The sequence below is a fragment of the Durio zibethinus genome, chromosome 25 (genome assembly GCF_047325235.1).
Source record: "Durio zibethinus cultivar Kanyao isolate XHJ-2024 chromosome 25, ASM4732523v1, whole genome shotgun sequence".
NCBI lineage: Eukaryota > Viridiplantae > Streptophyta > Magnoliopsida > Malvales > Malvaceae > Durio > Durio zibethinus.
In genome coordinates, this window is record NC_143186.1 from 20193191 (window position 1) to 20216041 (window position 22851).

At 32.8% G+C, this 22851-nt stretch overlaps 2 protein-coding genes across 5 annotated transcripts; one reads left to right on the forward strand and one right to left on the reverse strand.

The window, feature by feature from the left end:
* Positions 1 to 815: 815 nt before the first annotated feature.
* KP1 (kinesin-like protein 1) lies at positions 816 to 7990 on the reverse strand. Its single transcript, XM_089754747.1, has 18 exons — positions 7613 to 7990; positions 6975 to 7204; positions 5863 to 6026; positions 5498 to 5641; positions 5022 to 5381; positions 4808 to 4876; positions 4451 to 4675; positions 4273 to 4354; positions 4099 to 4194; positions 3809 to 3988; positions 3621 to 3727; positions 3259 to 3439; positions 2983 to 3145; positions 2632 to 2885; positions 2377 to 2540; positions 2090 to 2284; positions 1309 to 2015; positions 816 to 1181 (listed from the first exon to the last, which is right to left on the reverse strand). Exons 2-18 carry the CDS (start codon positions 7126 to 7128, stop codon positions 1025 to 1027), a joined length of 3402 nt encoding a protein of 1133 aa, XP_089610873.1. The 5' UTR covers positions 7129 to 7204; positions 7613 to 7990; the 3' UTR covers positions 816 to 1024.
* A 7652-nt stretch (positions 7991 to 15642) lies between these two features.
* LOC111275548 (uridine kinase-like protein 3) lies at positions 15643 to 22612 on the forward strand. Of its 4 annotated transcripts, none has more exons than XM_022860929.2 (15): positions 15643 to 15915; positions 16756 to 16916; positions 17331 to 17422; positions 17911 to 17980; positions 18370 to 18488; positions 18811 to 18907; positions 19314 to 19393; positions 19770 to 19964; positions 20057 to 20140; positions 20255 to 20315; positions 20621 to 20681; positions 21192 to 21285; positions 21380 to 21452; positions 21791 to 21873; positions 21980 to 22612. In XM_022860929.2, exons 2-15 carry the CDS (start codon positions 16766 to 16768, stop codon positions 22154 to 22156), a joined length of 1437 nt encoding a protein of 478 aa, XP_022716664.1. In that variant the 5' UTR covers positions 15643 to 15915; positions 16756 to 16765; the 3' UTR covers positions 22157 to 22612. The 4 variants fall into 4 exon arrangements, with proteins under 4 accessions (XP_022716664.1, XP_089610197.1, XP_089610196.1 ...); XM_089754071.1 differs by having other exon boundaries at positions 15646 to 15915; positions 21380 to 21469; positions 21980 to 22120; XM_089754070.1 differs by having other exon boundaries at positions 15763 to 15915; positions 16514 to 16916.
* Positions 22613 to 22851: the final 239 nt, after the last annotated feature.

Below are 22851 nucleotides of genomic sequence, written 5' to 3' on the forward strand. Positions count from 1 at the left end.
AGAGTGAGTGTGACTGAGAAAACAGGATAGACAGAGATTAAGTCTGGAAATTACAGCTTATAGTGATGAAGGTGAAGAATATGATAATAGATGGATTGGAGAGAAATGAATCTGACAAAAGAAAGAGGCAACACGAAATGGCCATAGTAGTAAGAGGTGGATTGTATTGAGACACCATCCACCATTAGTTGCAATGTCCCATGCTTTACACCAATAAGACATTCATAGAATTGGCAGCTCTACATTCTCAAATCAAAATATTTCCAGTTATAAACTCAAGCAATCTAGAACAACTAGAAGCTGACAGAAGAATAAATGGTTTTACAGGCATTAACTTTTCGGCCAAAAAGACAACCTTGAAAGCAAGTAACATTAGTGGAAATTCAATACTATTTATTACTGGTCTGCAAATGGAATACAACCTGATCATGACTCGATTTATGTCTGATTGCGAGACCCCAAGCAGACTATTATAGCACTTAATTGAGTGTGTTTTTTAATAAACATGACAGGCTTGAAAAAAGTTACTATATAGATATATTAATTGTGTTTGAAGGTATCCTCGAGTTCAAAGGTAGTTATCATTTATCCTTAGCTGTTATAGATAATTTGTCATTGGCTCCCTGCTACTTAGAGCCTATTTTGGTGGATTCTTTTTCCTTTCTTTCCCTTCCTTTCCTTTCCCTTAATCAGTCCTTTTCTCTTCTATTTCTTTTTGTTTCCTAATTTGAACTGATAAGTACTGCAGATATTCAGTGAAGTAGAGACATTCTCTCATGCAAGACTGCCGCTGGGGGGAAGAAAAGAAAATCAGATAAAACAAATCATACAGGTTTTTTAAGTATACACATAATCAGCTTCAATGACATCTTGATCACCAATCTCCTTTGAAAATGCAATCCAGAAGACCAACCTGAATAGTCACTGTACAAATTTTAAAAGATTTATATATATATAGATATATATATATATATATATATATATATCAAAGGCAAGAATTTAATTCCTATATACTGTAGAATCCTCAAGGCAAAACCAAAAATTTCCCGCGAGGTGAGGATCGGCTCCTTCTAAATTCGGGCATCAAAGTGTTACTTCCCTCCTTTGCTTGGCGAGTTACGCCATTTGGAATCCTGTCAGTTTTCCCTCCCAGCATGGGCTCTACTGCTTGCACTAATCCCCTGCACATTATTGGAATGCAATATTCATTAGAACTAGAAATGAGATACAAACTGTAACTTCTAAAAAGAAACTCCTAACATTATGTCAGGTCTTAGCCCCTTGGTAAAGGAAAACATTTAAGTATACCTTGGTTCAAGATTCTGTGAATTCCTTGAGAAGTTCTGTCGAAGCTTCTTCATCTTCAAGGCACCATGCATGGAAGAGCCAACAAGTGAATGCTCATTTTCTGGCTCAGAGAAGTCACTTTTTCGAGGCTCCTCTATTTTCTCACCAACGTCCATTTCAGAAAGCAATGCTTTTGCTACATCAGTTTTCTGAAGTCTTGCTGGCAGTTGGTGCTTTATTTTAGCCAGACTCTCAGCCTTGCTTTTCCTAATACCACCTTGTCTAACATTAAGGACTTGCCTAAACTGCTCGTCTTCATGTTCTGATTGGACTTTCTTAATGCTAAGTTTATGGAAGTTGTACAATGCATCAGAGAAATTATCTTGTTTGGTCGCCTCTTGGAAACTTGTTTGAACCCTGGAGGAGTTGCAATCTGGCGATGGAATCGCAGTAGTTGTGGCAAAGGATTTGTTAACAGGTACTCTAGCCGGAAATGGTACTTTTGAGAACGGTTGATTGTCAACTGTGTCAGCCTTGATCCTGCTTCTAATTGAGGCTCCTCTATCAGTGGATAAGGATCTCCTAACGGGAGGGGATGGTGATCTTGCCTTTACCGCACTTTCTAATCTCTCTTCAGCTAGGATGGGCGTCTTTGGCAACATCTCCTTGTCTGAGAGTGCAGATGGAAATCTTGACCTCCTCTGCTTACCTGAAGAAGAGCTTCTGGCCTGAAAATCCAACAATTATTCAGTAAAATCCTGAAGTTCAATTAGTAAATGAAATGTCAATGTTTTTCAGTTACCTCAGAGATTCTATTATCATCACCAGGCCTCTGAGATATTTCAGGCTTAATGCTGTTAGACATTCCATATCTTGGAATATGGAAAGGTGAAACTGCTCTTCCTCTTTGAGATTCATTCATGCTTCGAACATTTCCACCTTTCAATTGTTCTACTTCTGCTTCCTTCTTTTCCAAAGCAAGTTTAAGATTTGATATCTAAAACAGATTTTCAAAAAATAATAATTTTGAATAAGGTTTTATTCATGCAAAGAAACGTCAGAAGACAATTTCACATTTTAGATATTCACCTCTTCTTTAAATTCTCGGATTTCACCAGTTTCCTTGTTGGATCGAGCTGCCCCAAGTTCTATGGAAGCAACCCTCTCAGCAAACTTCAGTGTGCTAACTGTCTCTCCAATGGCATTGACTTCAGGACTTACATGTACAAACATTAATGTTTTAGCTTGCCCACCTATCACATCAAAGCAATAATGATATGAAAAACTAAAGATAAAAATTCAAACAAAAATCACTACTATCAAATGACCGAAATAGGCATATACCTAAAGAATCCTGTAATACTTGAGTAAGCTTGCTATTTCTGTAAGGAATATGTGCACTTTTCTGTGCAAGGGCAGAGATGACATCTCCTAGTGCAGAAAGTGATCTATTAATGTGTTGAGCTTCCTTCAATCTCTCACCTACAGCCTCAGATTTATCCACTCTCTCACTCCCAGCCAAATCCACCAAATGCAGGCAACCTTTGAGAATAGAGCCAGAAACCAACTCTTTTCCATATACATGAATAGTCAAAACACTGAAGAAGACAAATGTGCCAAGAAAAGATCATTTTCAATTGCTTTAGTTCAGTAGCATGCAAAAAAAAGAACAGAATTTTTACCACAATGTTGTACCTGTGAGAACGGCTACTTCGCTCATTTAGAGCAGTGGCACCTACAGCACGATTTTTGTGACCTATTCTCATCAAGTCAAGAACATCTTGAGTACTTGAAACTGGAACCCAACTTGCATCAGGCACATTTAGGCCGTTCAACTGAGAATTGTTACGAATATCCAATGTACAGGTTGTTAAGGTGAACTAGACCCCAAGATAGAAATTAAAGACTAATTTAGACAGAAATAAGCTAGAGCAATAAAGTTGCTGTTCAACTATGTAAATTAGAAAGGATATCTTCTATTAGAGCCATCCATGACTAATAAATCTCTCACTTGTTCATTGTATATTTCAATCATCTGCACCCCAACTTCATATTTAACAACGTCTGATCTCTCATTGGATATTTGAAACAGATCACGTAAAGCACGGTAGTTTACACCCCATGTTTGTTCGGTATTCAAATCAGGGCCACTCTATGAAGAACAAACAGCAATAATGGCAGTATGCAATTCGAGGTTAAAAGAATATCCAATTTGAATTTCTAGAATATTAAAGCAATATGAGGTAAAGAAAAGGTATTGAAATATTAGATTTCCAATGAAAGAAAAGAGGACTTAGTGCAGTTGCATGCACAAATAGAGTAGATGAACATACCATTGTGTATGTCTTTCCTGAGCCAGTTTGTCCATATGCAAAGATGCAAACATTAAAGCCATCTAGGACAGATCTAATCAGTGGTTGAGTGTCAACATATATTTGTTCTGCACATTATACCATGATGTGAATATAGTACAAAGAAGTGAAGGAATAATAAAGACTTAACTGTATGGAATAGGAAATACCTTGTGAGACATTTGGTCCGAACACCTTGTTAAACGAGAATACTTTTCTTGCATCCTTGCCCTGCTTTAATGGATTGACAATCATGATATTTCCATTTTCTCCTACATAATCTATGGTTGATTGTCCATTTGTTTGGCCTTGCAAAAAGGGCCTCACTCTACAGTATACTCTTATCGTTCCTGTTTGAAAGCCATAAAGAGTCAACTTCATACCATTCATAACATATATAAATTCAGATCATGAATCCAACACGAAAATAGTAACAAAAGGAAAAAAAAAAGGTGCAAACCTTTGAGGTCTTGGACTTGATTGTAAAGCATACGGTTTTCTTCTAATACCTTGTGGTAAGAGCAGGATGCCACTTCAAGACCCTTGACATGATGCACTAAAAAAGCAGTATTGAGTAACTTGTTAAATGACCATAGAAAGTCTCCAGTAGAACAACAATGTTATAGATTATTACCTAGCCTTTTAAGTTCCTCCTCCCAATTTGAGTGAATTTGTTTGATTGCAAGTTTTGTTTCTTGAAAATCTAGTTTGATCTCCTAAAATGATACAAAACATAATAAAGCATAATATCAGTTGTCTAAGGTACATCTAGAAAATTTCACAAACTAACAACTGGTAGAATATTTTCAGACCTTGAGCTCTCTCTGCTGAAGATCAATAAGTTCTGCATCAGCAGTTGAGTGACTAACAGTATGGCGAATAACCTCACGTTTCCCACCACAAATGCAGAACTTAGAGAAATCACTTGATGCCAGGCTAGTCCTTTGACCGAGATATAATGAGATGGCTTCTATAAAATCAGATTTTGATAGAGAATTAATGTCAGCTTTCAAGATTTTCTTCAGAAACAGTCCAAGCTGGAAAACACAGAAAAACAAAATATTAGATCACTTCAGTCCATTCAGAATGACAGTAAGGTCTTTACCCTGAACAAAAATTACATGCATAAGTAGTAATAAGGACAAGTGGCAATTGATAGTTGTTATTACCTGAGTTCCCTGAGAAACAAGCAATGCAGAGAAGTCCTTAACTATCTTACTGATTAATGTATCTATTACCTGCAAAGTTCCAACCATAATCACGCTGGTTTATATAAGACAAAGAACCGGCTCATTGCTTGCTTTCAGTTTAGACAGCAAACTATTTCCTAAATAAGCAGAATATTTGAGCATGGTAACAACAATTTGGATGGATCTTACCTACCATTGCATTCAAGGGCAATTCTTCAATCTCATTGCTCTCTCTAAGGTAAGCTTGTAGAAGCCAAAGCCCAAAGCGATCGAAAAGGAAAGCCAGGGCATTGGCAGTTTTGGATTCCTCAATTGCAACTTCATTAGAGAGATGGAGAAACTCCAACAATTGTTCATATTGTGATGATTCAGATCCATCCAGAGAATCATCAGCACTTTCACTTCCAACCAATGAAGGCGGTGACCCTTTTGGGAAGGCTGTTATCTTCACGGTTCCTCCATACCTCCAAACTCCAATTCCTCCTGCTTGCTTCCACTCATAATATCCTTTCAGACAGAGAATGCAGTCTACAACTTTATTCATTGAGCCACCCTGCCAATTCAAGTCTGTCATATTCATAAAACAGAAAACTACATGGAGATAGAATCATCAAGATTAAGCCTTGAAAGAATTCCTAAAGGCTACTGTGATTTATAAAAAAGCCAAACCTTTTCGACATCAGAAGCTTCAAAGGTCAAGAGCTGCATATCTTTTACAGCTACCAGGAAATTCCTCATGTTTTCAAAATACTGGATTGCAGACTGTGCTGCCCCTTCTGTTGACTGGATTGGAATTATTGGATTTTCCACTACCTGTATTAATTAAAAAAAAAAAGCTTCATAATTAGAAGCAGTTCAATTTTTCGACAGACCTTTCTATCTCGAATTTCGAAGAACAGTATAATTCTTCTAAAGTCAAGCACATTAAAGATGTTCTTAATCTTTTTTGTTATTATTCTTTTTTTTTGTCCTAGAACATAATGAAGTTTATTAAAGAAATACTAATTTAAGTATAGCAACAGCATTCTGAGAACCTTAAGAACAGCTCCAGGATTAACTTTGTTGAGGACATTGCAAAGAATGAGCCCATTACGAAGTGCAAGGCAAAACTCTTCTTCAGAAGGTTCTTTGGGCAGTGATTCTGATGCACCTTGGTCCATCTGTCTTAGCCATTCTGCTGCTTGGTACCTCCTTGAAGCTGATTGACATAAAGGATTAATGCAATTAGTTTTTCTACTCCAAACTTCATTAGTCCCCCCACAAACCATAGGATCCTAAATCCTAATCATAATTTTGAACTACAGTGAAAATCCTTATAGCTTCTGCGCCTTTATTATGGCCTTAAAACCATTAGAACAATGTAACCTTCAGCATTTTACCCTGCTTGCTAACATCTGTATGGAGTAATGCTGTAGTTTTCAGTTATCCTATATCTTTAATAAACAAAAAACTTTGATTGGTATAATCAAGAATTTCAAAGAAAAACCTCATTTTCCTCAATCATCAAAAGGAAAAAAGACTTGATTTTCTTTAAAATTCACATGTTCCTCTCAATTTACACCTTGTTCTTTATTATTTTTTTTACCACCTTAATTTTTATTAACTGCCTTTTGAAAAGTTAATTCAATTGATGTTCATCATATATATTTAGCCAAAAAATAAGGAAAGATCAAAAAAAAAAAAAAGAGAGAAAGAGACATAGTCCATAATTGGTTGGAATGTCTCAATACCCCATACCAACAGTAAAGTGATTGTAGAGGGGGGTCTAACTCTAAATCCTCATGATCAACTACTATGAAATATACTAGTAATCAAGAAAAATTAGACCTAACTCTCCAATTAATGTGGACCTTTATCATCATTATATGATGGGAGTGCTAAATCATTTTCCAGACCATAGGATCACCCGCACTTTGCGCAGCATCATGATGTTGCGTATATTCTTTTTATTGTTTCTGCTCTTTCTTTTCTTTTGAAACTAAATTATTATGAGAACTAACTTTCTCAGGGAACTTAGAGACAAAGAACTGAATAAAACTTTTTTTTCAAGAATGAAAGATATAGACTGATCAGGCATTGATTGAAGAAATTAAGAGTCTTCTAAATTTTCCTTTGATGTTGAAGGATTGTTGTTGAGATAGAATACCTGCTTCTTCAGCTTTCCTTTGAGCTAATTCATTGTCATTGAAGACATCTTCAGTGTGTGAAGCCTCAACATTGTTAGCTACTAAAGCTTTTAACCCTCTTAGATTCTTGGAAGGAGAAGTGAAAATTGGATTAGAGTTGGTTTCCTGTGGCATTTTTCTGTCTCTTCCCCTCTGATGATCAGTAGTCTTTTGTTTTGTCCAGAAGAGTCCTAGACAAAGATATTGATCACTGAAAAAAAAAAAAAAAAAGGAAACAAGAACAGAATTGCATCAGAACAATGTTTGTCAAGTCTCCATTACTTGGTAATTGATCACTGGAAAAAAAGAAAAGAAATGAAAAGAAACAAGCACAGAATTGCATCGGAACAATGTTAGTCAAGTCCCCATTATTTGGTAAAGAAAGTTCAATCCAAAAGTAAAAGTTGGTAAGAAAAATTATAGTAGTAACATGGAAAAGCAGCTACAAAAAGATAGAGAGGTAGGGAAATTAAACATTTCATACAATGAAGTAAAAAAGAAGCAAAAAACATGAAGAAAGAACCTTTCCTTTCTGCAAACAAGAAACGCTACAAGAAAACAACAGTGCAGACAAGAACTCATTTAGTTATATATAAAACTTAAGCAAAGAACACTAAACCTTTGAAGGGTGATCAAGCTATGGCAGAAACCGGAGAAACTTGGGGAGCAAATAAGTTGAAGCTGATCAGTTTAATTGCTAGATAGATCCAATACAAAGAAAAAAAAGGTAGGTGAAGCAGGTTTCTCGTGTCTTGGTGAATGAGCATTCAAAAAAAAACTTAAGAGGTCTTATTAAATGCTGTACAACTGATACAACATTGCATTTGAATTATGTGGAAACAACAGAGAGACAACACAAAAACAAATAAGAAAGACTCCTCAAATTCAAAGTTCAAACGCTGGTGTCCTCAATTAATTAAAGACTACAAAGTTCTCTTCACAGTTCATTAACGGCAACAGACGGTCTTACCATCCATTACCCTCCTTTGAACAAAAAAAAATTATAATTTCTCTTGTATATATTGCATTGTACTGCAAAAAAAAAAAAGTAGCAAACGGTGTTATTGTAAGGGTGATGGCCTAATGGGGTTGGATTGAGTGGGATCAAGACTTTGTTTAACTTAATATAGGCCTTCCACGTGGCACGGATTGAAGGGAAATCAAAGTGGTGACAAGTGTGGTCTCTTGTGGGACCATTCGATCGTTGGACTGGACGGCAGTATCTGGCCAAAATGATGGGATTGAGAAGGCAGTTGCTTTTAAAAGCCTTTGGAATATGATGTTGTTCAAAGTTTATAGCTTTTTTTTTTCCCTTTTCTTTCTGTCTTCGATTAAACTGTAATGGTGCACTTGTATTCTCATTGTGATTAGGCATGTATCTAGACCGTTGATTACATTTCTTGATTAGTGTTTGTGATGATTAGTTTGCCATAATCAAATTGAACAAGTCAGCCATACCAATTTCACATTCAAGATTGACGGGTTTGGCTTATAAACTGACAAATGTTAAGATTAATTGATAATTTTGGATCAAGGATAACCAGGGTCATGGGTTTTGAATCAATCAATAGTTAATTCTTTTCAAGTTCATATTTCTGTGATCTGGACTCTGGAACCACTCTGACAAGGTATACCAATTTATTAGTTCCTTTGTTTTCAAACTTTGGGTAGTTATAGGCTTCCAATAACTCATATTAGGAAGGAGCCAAATAACCACCAAACCAAAGAGTGTAGCATTTATTATATCAGTAAGCAGGATTTGTTCATGATGTAACTCTCCATTTCAAAAATTAAAACTCTTGAGTGTGGTTTTTGCATAGTGAGGACTGAGCAGATTTCAAGATGCTTATCTCTGACTATTGTTTTTCCCCAACCATATGGCAAAATCCTAGAGTTTGGTGAGGATAGGTGAGAGATGTCAGTAGATTCACCTGAGAAAATTAAATCACCAGCCACCCTTTGAATTGTTTATGCAGTTTACATTTTTGTATTTGGCGGGCTGCAGGCCCCATCTCACACATTGTGAAGCACATTCCTCAGAGGAATAAAGGCAAAAAGAATGGAAGTATACGTTGGGATATGGATTTTGAAATGAACAAGAGGCAAAAGTCTAAGGTCCATTTTGGAACGTTGGATCCCTTAATTCAAATGATTGCAGGGGTAAGCTTTTCATGTAGCTTTTTGCATTGTGTACCCCATTAAATGGACCACTCAAAAGAAGGTTCCCACTCTCTCTTTCTCTACCAAAGATACATAACTGTAGCTGTAATTTACTTTAACTGCTTTTTGTTTTGGTTAGTTAAAAGAAGCTTAAAGAAGATGAAATGATAAGAGAAAACTTTTTTTATAAGCATGTAATGCAAGAAATACTCAAAATCATTGCTTTTGGTGTCGTTTTGTGAATGGTAGAAACATGAAATAACAAAGTTGGAGGCAAGTTAATAACAAAGGCTTTCAACGTTTGTATTTTTGATGAACAATGTTTCAAAAAAATAACATTAATATAATTATTAAAATATTAAAAATTATTTATTATTAAAATTATTAAAATTAAAAATAATTATATTTTGATAATAATATTTAATATTAAAGTATTATATTAATATAAAAAATACTTAAAATAAAACTATTTATTATTCTTTATATTATTTATTAATATATTATTTATTAGTATATTATTATAATAATTATTAATAAATATGATAATATTTATTAATATATTATTATTATATTATTTATTAATATAATATTATTAATAAGTAAAATTATGCTTAAAAGTATTGATAAATAATTTTACTTATAGATTTTTTTTTTTCAAAAATGTATTCTCCTTTTCAAATTTATAAGACAATTTTTAAAAAAAATGATTTTATTTTTTGTTGACCAATAAATTATTTTATGTTGATAACTAATTTTCTACTAAATAAATAATTAAAAATATGAAAATCATTTTTCGTGAAATAAACGAAGCCTTAATGTTTAAATTAGTGCTCGAAAAAATCATAAGAAAAAAAAAGAAAAATAGATATGAAAGTTGAAGTCTTTTTATACGAAGAGATGAGATTATTTATACATGTATGATAAAAGTGTTAAATCTTAAAAAATCAAGTTCTAATTAATCAAATTACAATTGATGTTATTGAGCAGAAATAAGTTAATATCCTCACATAATATCAAAGTGTTCAACTAAAATAATTGAATTAACATAAAATTAAAATTTCATATCAATCTAACATATCAACTCAAATTAAATTTATAAAATTATTTTCGATTGATGACCCACACTCTTAAGAAAAAAATTTTCCTTATATTATCAAACGAACTCCTTAAATATATTTTGCATGTTTTAGTGTATATATACGATAGAGTTAATATCGCAAATACGGTTGTAGCAATTAGATAAAATGGATTATAGATCCTTATACACGGGTAGGAAAGCAGATTTATGAGGGTATCAGACCATTTTTCTTACTTTAAAACGATCAAATCTTATGTTTGACTAAAACATTGGAATACTAAAAAAGTATTACTTGACGATGCAGTCCATAATTAAAAAGATGAAATGATTTGTCCTTCAAGACATGAATCCTAGCTGGTTTTCCAATCAACCTAGATGGACAAGAGCACAGAACAAAACTATTACTAGTAATTACTTGTTGTTTATTCGTCTCAATTTTTTCACATGATGAAAATATGGAATATCTTATTAATATCGTCTGATATTGTAATATTCATGTGTTTAAGTACAAATTTACTTTTTTTTTTTATATTTAAAATTATTAAAAATTAAATTTTGATTATTAAAATTAAAAATTTAACACAGACTAAACCATTTGACATTGATTGGCAAGTGAATTAAGGGCATCATCTAATTAAGCAATTGCTTGTTAATCCATCATGAAGGGCTTTCATTATTGTTATATATTATGCTTCTATTTACAATTTAAAAAAAAAAAGATAAGAGAAAGAAAAACTTATATGTAATAAAGAAAGGGTCCCTTCAATTCATCATCCTTTTTTTTTTCTCTTAAAAAGAGAAATTATTCTCAGAATTCTGCGCCATGTAATGTGGAAGAAACTTTGCCATTTCTGGCACGAGGCCTGACCACCAAGGAAGAAAAATCAATATATATGTCTTCACTTTAGTGAAATTTTAGCTGGAGAAGAGATTATAGAACAAAAAAAAGATATATTAACAGTAGCTAATCCTTGTGTTGAGCTAACCAAAGAATGTAAAATCTTGAAAACACCAAATAAAAAAAAAAAAAAAAAGTGGTTATCGATAAAAGTTAAGATGATTTTAACGTTTATATTTTGATACTCAAATTAAAAATTAATTTAAGAGAAAGAAAAAGAAAAGAATTGAATAAAGACTTAAAAACTTGAAGAATTTAAAATGAATTAAAAATATGACTGTCTATGCTTGTGTAATGAAAAGTTTTAAGATTAAGGTAGTTGAAATTAGCCTATAGCATTAGGACTGATCTTGTAAACCCAAGCTAAATTAGTAGTTGATTATTCATCCAGGACATGATAAGTTAGCATTTTAAAATACTAATTCATAGGTTGTTAAGGTAATCCACTTAATATGGATTTCGAAATTTCATATGGACTTAACACGTAAGCTTGATCAAAAGATTAGGACATTCTTATTTGTCAACTAGCTTATACTAAGAAGAGAAAAAGTCCATTTTGCTCCTCGAACACTAAAATGCCTCTAACTGCTAGCTAGCTAGCTACTTTGCTTTGCCTTTTTTTTTTCTTCTTTTGGTGAAAACTTTGCTTTGCTTTGAGTGTGTTATACATAACATAATCACTTTTTTTTTCTTTTTTGACTTAATCAAAGATTGCATTTTTGCATGAGAAAGCATCATTGTTTGGGACCCCTGATCCATCATTCACGCATGCCGCACATTTCTTTGCAACTCCTAACAATCCTATATGTACATTATGGGTTAATTAGTATATATAAATTGAAGACACGGCATCCTGTAAATAATGCCATAAACCCAATCATGCAGGTTGCAACCTTTAATATTGCACAAACTATGTTCAACCATTGTAGCTAGAGAGTCTGGTTTATAGTGGCTGGAGTAGCCCAATGGACATGAATCAGAGATTGATGCAATGGTTCTGAAGTGGGCTAAAATCCTCTATCAAATGAACTAGAAAGTGGGAAAATGCTTTCAAGTGAAGTGGGCTAATCCCCAAATTCAGATGTCAATTTAAAGATAAAAGGCCATTGACAACATGGCATGTTCCTCTAGCAAACGTGATACACTCTCCTTGGGGGTAAGATTCTATTGGAATATGAGAAACAATGATTTTCGTGGAGTGGGTTTTTAAGGAAAATGAATTTGGAGACAAAAGAACACAAGAGGTGTCTATGCAACAGATTAAAGAGTTGAAAAATAAATTTGATTATTTATGTATTTGTATCATGTAAAATATTAAATTTTGAATATTTATATTGAATTTTACATAAAAATTATATGTTATTATTCGTGTTAACATGAAAATGTAAAATATATATTTTTTAATTTTATTAAACTTATATATAATTATTATTAAAATTTTAAATTATATTACTTTTATAATTTATTTTTATATCAAATTCGTATTATGTTATCATATTGTGTTTTAGGTTATTAAAGGAAAACATATGATTTTTGTTTGTAAAAAAAAAAAACAGCCATATATGTTTAGAACAAGAGGAAAGTTGAAAACAGTAAGGAAGAACAAATGAAAGCAAGTGGTAGTTGATCTTGATCAAGAACACAAAGCCCCACATATTAATTATTTTACAAAAAAAGAAAAAAAAAAAAAAAACTCAATTGGCTTATGCCTCCCATCAATTTTACATGTTGCTATCCATAACTTGGAAAGTAAAGTAATAAATGAAAATTGAGACGCAAAACATTAATACAAGATAAGGGCTTTTCCATCAAATTTGTAGGTATGATGTTCAGTCATTGTTATTTGAAAACTACTTAACCCTAACTTTAATTTTATTATACAAACTTTTATTATATATTTAACTTTATAACTCTTAATTAATTAACATTCTTTTCATCAATATATATGTAATTCATGCTTCTAACCAATTTTAGAGCCTTATGCCTCCCTAACTTGATTTTTCATTGCCACAAAACTTTGAACTTAAAGACTTTGACTTGGAACATTTTTTTAAATGATAAATTGAAGGAACATTTTATTTCAATCAAGAGTTGTAAAGGTTGATTTAAAAAAAATAAAAAAGAATATTTTTTTAATTTTTATTTTTTTGTACATAGCTAGCAATTTGTAGAATTACTTGCTTTTATTAAAATATTATTTTTATAATTCCATATGAAATATTTTCAAATTTTACTTGCAAGATCCATTCTTAATTGACAAGTAACAAGAGTTTTTTTCCGAGCAATTTAACTAACTTTTGTGGATTTTTATCAGGATATTTGATTATGAAGCTTGTAGTTCTAAGAAGTAAAATTAGTAAATTATGATTGGACAAAAAGGGAGCATAAAAAAAGAGTTTAAAAGAAAATTATTGTTATTTCAATGCAAAAATTTCAATCTCTTCCGACATATCATTTTGCATCTTGACATTAGCGAGGTATGTGAGGGAGTCCATTTTTAAATAAGAAAAAAAGGTTTACATTTTTTTTATATAGAAAAGTTATGGTATGGTATATAAATATATTCTTAGGAATGATATAGTACTTTTTAAAAATTTGAAATTTATGATATTAAAAAAATGTAATTACTAGTTATATATAGTAAATATTATATATTCTATGTGTTTAAATATATAGTTAGATTAGATTGAAAATATTAGAAATCAAAAAATAAATTATTAGCTATTAAGATGTAATCGAATCGAATTAAGTTGATATAATAAAAAATTTGAATTTGAATTCGATTTGAAATTCATTATTTTAAATTCGATTTGAGATATATTAATTTTTAATTTTTAAATTTAAATTTGATTTAAAATAAAATTTAAATTATTTGAACTCAGTCGATTATGTTTATTTAATAAAAAATAAACTTAATTTTTATATTTGATTTTAAATTTAATTATGTATTTGAAGTCAAATTCAAACTTAAATTTATATATAAAACTAAGATAATAATTTTTAATTAAAATAATAAAAGTATATTAAAATTTAAAAACTTAATTAACCTCTTAAACTATTTAAACTGAATATTAAAATGCTCATATTTAACACAATCAATAAATCAAACTATCTAAACCCTAAACTCAATTAACAATAATCAAATTTAAATTTTATTTAAACCAAATCTAAATAATTTATTAATATTAATATAACATTTTCAACCCAACTATTACTAATTACTAATTAAGAAAGAAGTTTCTGGGGAAAGCATTAGAGCGGTTGGTGAATCTGAAAAACCGAAGAGCTGTCAGAATCATGATTGGAGATTCCAAAAGACCCATTGATTTATAGCCGTTAACAAATGTAAATCATGCAGATTGGGTACCACACATCTAGGTGGGGCCTACTGCCAACCCAAACTCACCAATCAAATCTTCCCACGTTGTCCAAAAGGGGCAGTGCTTTGGTGTTACCGGTTCTTGGCTGGTTCCAATGCAGTGGACAAGGCCCTCACCGCACCTTCCCTCGATCCAAACAGGGCCTTCAAAAGAAAAAAAAAAGGGAATTGGAGTAAGCTAGCTTGTCAAAGTACAAGCTGACCGAAACAGATCTCCTGTATGAAAGTTGAAAATGGGACATGGACCCCACAAGTGATTGGGTGCTTACGTGGAAAACCTAAAATCTAATCCAAAAGAACAGATAGATTAGGCAGGCAGGCATAGCCAGACTGACATGAGACACCATCGTTTTTGTTGCCGTTAAAAGTAATCACTTCTGTCTGCCTTTCCTGTTTCCCTTCCTTCGCTTTGCTTGCTTCCTTGGCTTTCACTCACTGCAATTGCAATCTCAAAATCTGCAGACACCGTCTCACCTTTCCAAATCCTCTTCAAACCGGAACGACCTCACGAATAGACGTGATAATTAATATATTTATATATTCGTGATAATTGACACATTTATATCTTATATAATATTAATAATTTATATATTTATATTATATTTTATATAAAAATTATATATTATAATCCATATAAATATAAAAAATTATATTTTAATTATATTTATAATTTTTATTAAAATTTTAAATTATATTATTTTTATATTTTTTATTCATATCATATTTAAAATTATTGTAATCTCAACAAAACAATTTTCTTAATCTATCTTGTCTGTAAGATAATTGGGATAACAATGTCAATGTAACATATCACTTTCACTTCCCATTTCCTCGTCATGTCCACAATCCCCATGTGGTGTTTCATCCTAAAGGCTAATGGTAAAAGGGATGGAATTATTGTTATTACTATTGTTTTTTTAAAAAGAATAATAGAATTGATATTTTTATAATAACACCTGGCTTATTTATCATATTTTTTATTAAAATAAAAAATTTAATATTTTATAAATAAATTATATAATTATTAGTAATTTACTCGTACTAATAATGTGTTTGCTTTAATAACAAAAATAAAAATTTTCTTTAAATACCACTAGTTGTATTATATAAAAGCAAAAAAAAAAAAGTGAAATTAGTGAGTTTGCATATATCACTGTCCATTTGAAGAGAAAAAAATCATAAAAAAATCGAATAGAATGGCTATAAAGTAAATAAATCCCAAATAAAATTCTATTTTGCTTAAAATAGATCCTTGGGTTGCAATGCCGATGTAAGGTCTCCCTCACTCACTCTTTAACTGTATAAATACCTCCAAATCATTCCTGTCCGTGTCACAAACCTCTCGCTCTGCCAAAAAAAAAAGCCATATTTTTCTCTATCTCTCCCTCTAATCATCCATTAAATCAGGTAATTTTGATTCAATAATCCTCATTTAATTGCTAATTAATGTTTTTTACTTTGTGTTTCTTTTTTTTTTTCCGTGCAGTAAGTGATCTGTTCAATGAATAATCTTTGCTGAATTGAATCTGAAATTGACTTTTTTTTTGTGTTTAATGCCTTATTTTTTTATCTGGGTATTTTTAATTCTTTCAAAAGTTGTTAGATTTAGTTTTAATGGGCGGTGATCATTGGTGATTTTGAAGGGATTATGTAGATTTTAGCTTCACATTATTGGATTGTGTTATGTTATGATTGGTAGCTAAACACTGTTGTTATTTGGGTGGTTTTCACTTGAATGCCGTTGAGTATGGCTCTGTTCTGCTGTATGTGGGATTTGGTTCATGTGGCATAGCAAAAAGGCGTTGCTTTCGGGTTCGGTATTTGTGTTTGAATGTATGATTGGTTGTGTTTATTTGTAGCAATTGAATGTGGAAAAACAGGGAAAGAAAAGAAGAAACTTTACTGGGATTGTTTCTACCATGATTCTGCTTCGCAATGAATGTTCTGTAATGGGATTGCAATGTGCATGCTTGTTTTATCTTTTGTTTGTTTGAATTGATTGAAGGTGACTTGTTGTGGGTAAGATTGAAGCTTTTATGGGAATTGGTAATAAGGGGATAACTTTACTTCCCCGTGAAGACGATATGAATGGGATTGCTGCATCCGTGAATATTTTCTTTCATCTTGCAAAGGAAAAGAAATTGGAACAACTCGATTCAATCAAGCCAGAGTCCCATGTTGGATTTAGCTTCTATCTTATTTGCGATCTTATATATTTGTTTTCTTACTTGTAAACTTTTTCTGTAGGTCTAATCAAATGGGTTCTAAATCAGTTGAGGATATGATAGAGGCCTCGTCTGGGGTCCATTTTTCTGGGTTCCATATGGATGTTTTGGAGTCAAGAAATATTGAGAAGCCTACAACCTCACCGTCTACTGAAAATGTGCATAAACAGCCTTTTGTTATTGGTAAGTTCGAACATGGAAAATGTTGTTGACGTATTGCTCATGTTGTCTTTTAGATGCAATAATGATAAAAAGTAGTTGGTGACGAAGTTTGGATAAGAATCTCAGAAAAATGCGATGGACATCCAATGACTATTTCTTTGAAGAAAGCATTGCCTCATAATATAATATTCCACCAAATAATGGCTGTTTTCGTTTCATTGTGCTTGAGGCACAAGCCTCATTAATAATAGTGATGTATAATGTTCTTTTTTTCAATTTCTTTGAGTTATAGTTTAAAAACTACATAAAGGCGCTGATCTAATGGTTATTTGGTACTAGTTTGGTTATTGCATTGGTTTTTTTTTATTATATCTTGAGCTTTTTCACTTTTTTATTTTCGTTTTATCTAACTTTGGCTATTATTTTGTGGGTAAGGAGTTGCTGGGGGAGCAGCATCTGGTAAGACTACAGTCTGCGATATGATTATTCAGCAACTTCATGATCAGCGTGTAGTATTAGTCAATCAGGTAATTTTTCTAAGTCCCAAATGTAGATTTTGTTAAGGGTTACTTATAGAAATCTTCAATGTAAATTTAGAACTCCCGTGAATTTTCAAAGCTGAACAATTGAAGGTCTATAAAGTGTATGAATTTCAAATGCAGTCCTTCCTTGCCGCCTGTTTTGAAGTCTATGTTCTTCCTAATCCATTTTAAACTTGGGTCTTCTATTGGTTCTGTTGTTGACCTATGTAGATGAGAATGGATCAGTGGCTTCCTTCCACTATTGGTTTCTTCCTGTTGTTATATTGGCTCTGCATTCAATGGGATATATAATTGTTGGCCATTATTCATACAAAGAAAAGGAAGATAGAGTTGGCTTTTCTCATATGAACATCATTTGCAGAAGGAAATTGTTAAACATTTTGATCTGACCTCTTTTTTAGCTTTCTTATTCTGTACTGCTAGAAACAATTGGTCTCCCATTGGATAACTTTTTAACATGAACAATTTGCCAGGATTCCTTTTATCACAATCTCACTGAAGAGGAACTTACAAGAGTTCATGAATGCAACTTTGACCATCCTGGTGAGAGTATTTCTATAATAGAGCTTCAAAATATCAAGAAAACCATAATCTGCTGAATTACTATGGTTATCAATTGCAGAAACTCATGCTATCAATCTTTCATCTCTATTTAATTGTTTACAAAGTGTTTTCTATGTATTGTCTCGGAAAGAGGGAACTATCTGAAAGTAGTTGCCTTATTCTGAATTTGAAGTATTTTATATCATGCCATGTACTAAACTTTGAAGTATTTGATATGTTCTGAGAGTATTCAAGTATCAATCAGCAAATGACAAAAGGATGTCTTCATCAGTTGGTCCTAGCAAAATGTGACTGTTATGTGCATGCTGTTTGGTTCCACTTTATGTTTGCTTTGAATTTTATTGATGCAATATTGTTCTTTTCTGTAGATGCATTTGATACAGAGAAATTATTAGATTCAATGGAGAGCTTGAGGCATGGCAGAGCAGTAGATATTCCAAACTATGATTTCAAGAGTTATAAAAATAATGTTTTTCCAGCAAGAAGGGTAAGGTCTCATAATGTTCAAAATGCTTGTTAATATGACATGGAACCCATATTTATTATATCTTGTACTTGGGCACTTTTTGGTTCAAGGGTTCCCCAAAATTAATATCTTCTACGTGGTACACAATGACACCAATTTTTGATACATCTTTTGCCTTCTGAAGTACCTAGTATTCAGCTATAACTGTTTTGTATGTACAATGTCCAAGCTCTTTTTTATTTTTTATTTTTATGGCAAAGGAACTATAGAGTAATGAGATTTCAACTCATATTTGTTGTTTTTGGATGTGTAGAAACTCTCACTGTCATTAAATTTTCTGCAGGTTAATCCTTCAGATGTTATAATTTTGGAAGGGATACTCATTTTTCATGACCCTCGTGTCCGAGAGTTGATGAACATGAAAATATTTGTTGATACAGGTTATTTAATTAAACTTTTATTCCATTTTGTGGCTGATCACATTTGTTTGCATGCTGCATATATCTGGTGTGAAAATTTATTGTCACCTATACGTTTATTTGGTTGTAGACAATGAAGTGGTTCTATGGTATCATTGATTGTAGTATAGGAATGAGTTTTCTTATAACCAAATATCTCTGCTCTTCTTTTGCAAGATCTGTATCTCCCTATAGCTAAGAGAATATTAGGTCGGATGTACAGCATTTTATCAGTATACATTACTTAAATTACCAGATTGTTTTGATTGCTATGCTATTCTCAATGGTAAAACTTATTTGTTGTATGTTAGGGAACATATCTTTCTTGTTGCTTTGTTGGTGTTACTGAGTTGGGCTGTTACTTCACGTTGAAAACTTTTCAGTGCAGATGCTGATGTACGGCTGGCAAGAAGAATAAGGCGTGATACTGTTGAGAAGGGGAGAGATATTGGCGCTGTCCTTGATCAGGTCTTCTTTTGCTTCACTATTTACATTGACATGATAAATTTTGTTTTTAAAGAATTGGGGCATCAAAATCTCCTTACGGTTTTGGAAAGGTGTTATGTCCTTTCTCTGGCCAAAACATTAGAACTTGGGCATTACTGCAAAAGCTTGTCAAACAGTTTCCAGCTTTAAGATTATTGCAGTTGTTCTGAAGCTTTGATTTGATTAGTTTACTCAATTTAAGAAATCTGTTACGCAATAATTTATGATCTTTTCCATTCTAATTTACTAATGTTTCAGCAACTCTTCTGGAGGTTCTTTTCAGCTGATAACTTTATGCTTCCCACTAATTTATGATCTTTTACATTCTCCTTTACTAATGCAATTATTTTTAATGCAGTATTCAAAATTTGTCAAACCTGCTTTTGATGACTTTATACTTCCAACAAAGAAGTATGCAGATATTATCATTCCCCGTGGGGGAGATAATCATGTAGCAATTGATTTGATTGTGCAACATATTAGGACAAAACTTGGCCAGCATGATCTCTGTAAAATCTACCCAAACCTATATGTCATTCATTCAACCTTTCAGGTACAACATTTTTGTTTTCTTCAATTAACTAAGTATTCCAAAAAGATTAATAAACATTTGTTAAAAGAAAATGATTTTTTTGATTTATGCAGATACGAGGCATGCATACCCTCATTCGTGACTCTCAAACAACTAAACATGACTTTGTTTTTTATGCTGATCGGTTGATTCGTTTGGTGGGTATATTTTGATTTAGATGCAATTAATTTGTCTTACGGTGTTCTTCACATGGTAAATGCAACAAAAAGGTTCTCTTGGGTGTTTCACACAGTTAAGATCATTGTTTCCAGGTTGTTGAACATGGGCTGGGACATCTTCCATTTACAGAAAAGCAGGTGATCACTCCAACTGGTAAGCTGATGTTACTTCATCTGGTCCTGAGCATCCTATAAACTATTATTTGGGTTGTCAGAACTTTTATTATGGTTTTTCTCTTACACTTCATTAATGTTATGTATGTCAGATCTAGTTGTATAGATTTGTTCTCTGACATCATCTGGCTGTAATGTTCTCTGGAATTGAGTTCTCTAATAGAGTTTTTGTGTGGATGATTGCAAGTTTTTTCTGTTCTCAGTTGTCATGGTTTTTCTTAATTTCATTTGCTTATAGAGTGCTCTTAGTCATAAATTATTAATATTGGTGTATTGTGGATGCAGGGTCTGTATATACAGGTGTGGATTTCTGTAAGAGGTTATGTGGTGTCTCTGTTATTAGGAGGTACAATTCTGGTCTTAAATCTTAAAGTACTGGATCAATAATTCCATGGCCTGCATGATTTAGAACTTTCTTGGGCATATTTGAAAGAGGAGGGGATTCTTTTGAAGAGCAAAATAATAGGGAGTGATGATCAGAAATTGATGCGTCGGTGATGACTTTGGTGGTGGAAATTGCATGACTTTTAGGGTGATGTTATAACTTACAAGGGTAGAACATAGCTGCTTCCTATATGCCTTGGTCATGTGAACTTAAAACTAATACTGTTGTGGTTTGCCGTGGTTAAGTGGGTGTGGGAAGTTGAAAGAAATGTTTCAGATAGCTCTAGACCAATAGGAAAGGTGGTTGAGTGAGTGCAATTGCTTTTACGAAACAAGTTGAATCTATCATGGTTGTTAACTTGTTGCTTTGACTACCACTCTCTCTCTCTCTCTCTCTCTCTCTCTCTCTCTTGGTGCACTCCATTCTCATTATTTCATACCATCAGCTACTGACTTTTGAAACTAATGCTAGTGGTGAGAGTATGGAGAATGCTTTGCGAGCATGTTGCAAAGGTATCAAGATTGGCAAGATTCTTATTCACAGGGAAGGTGACAATGGTCAGCAGGTTTGTTTGAAAACTCAACTACCTTTCAGATATGAAAATTGCGTTCATTTGCCAACTTTCTCACTCTTTCTTTCATGCTTCAATGATTGATTAGCTTATTTATGAAAAATTACCACAAGACATCTCAGAAAGGCATGTGCTGCTACTGGATCCTATTCTAGGCACGGGTATGTTTATGTTCAAGGTTGATAATCATCTTCTGCTATGTGCACATGTTTTCCAGTTAACCGTTTTACATAGCATTTCATTTTTGAGTATCTTTTGGTTCTCATGCTTATCCATTTTGTTCTCAGTTGGAGTTGGTATTTATGCACCCCGGGTAAAATCTATGAATTTTTTCATAGTCCTGACTCACCCTTGAATCCTAACCCAGAACTAATCTTATCAGGGACACCGTTAAGTTTTTAGTCACATTGTCTATAAGCTAGTAGTTTGTTTTGGACATGTTTCATTTAACCTAATGTCATAATCTTGTGGTTTTAACGTATTGCAAACTATTCTACAGGCAATTCAGCTGTTCAAGCTATTTCATTACTTATAAAAAAGGGTGTACCGGAGTCCAACATCATATTTCTCAATCTCATATCTGTAAGTTACTGTTGCTTCAAGTCGATGAATATAAGTATATTCTGTTGACTAATTTCTGTTTACATTTACTTATCGTCTTGCTTGATCATGTCACTTGATTCGCCAGGCACCTCAAGGTGTACATGTGGTGTGCAAAAGCTTCCCAAGAGTAAAGATTGTGACATCTGAGATTGATATTGGTTTAAACGAAGATTTCCGAGTTGTCCCTGGTATGGGTGAGTTTGGGGACCGATATTTTGGAACAGATGATGATGACCAGCAAGTGGTGGCCCCTATGCAATAGTTCAATCAGAGCTGCTGATTTTTCAACCCACAAATCTCCTCCCAAATGTTTTACTGCTGAGCTGGAGCATTCAACTGAGCATGCTTTAGTCATGTTGAGCTTCACATAATCAGTTTTGAAACAATTTTGACTTAATTAGACCTAGAGTCCCATTGTTGAATTAATTTTTTCGTTTTCCTAAATCTTTTGAGTCACACGCTAGGGGTGCCATTTATGTATCACTCTATCATCTAATGATAATACTTGGAAAGGGTCCAACTTACCAGGAAGTTGGAATAACCTGGCCTAGTCAACCCCCACATATAAAACAACTTTGCTTTTTCTTTCGTGGTATTAGAGGGGAGTAGTTGCTGGCACAACTTTATAAATGATTAGCAGCCTCCCAATGATATGTGTATCTTTTAAACCCCAATATTTCACTTCAAACTTAAAATATAATGAAATGCCATTCTACATTCTTGATCTGCATTTTATCCTTCCTTCTCACGAAAGGCAGAGCATTCCACAATCAATTAATAGAGGCAACAAGTGCTATGTTCTTTGTCGCCTTATATGTTAAGTTCACTCCTAGAGTTGCACCAATAGTTAAGGTTTGTGGCTGAAATAGGGAGAGAAGTGACAGCCAGAGGAATTGTGTTGCCTTCTCTCGTTCCCTCCAATTCCCCAACTAAACAACTGGTTGAGGGACAAGCAAT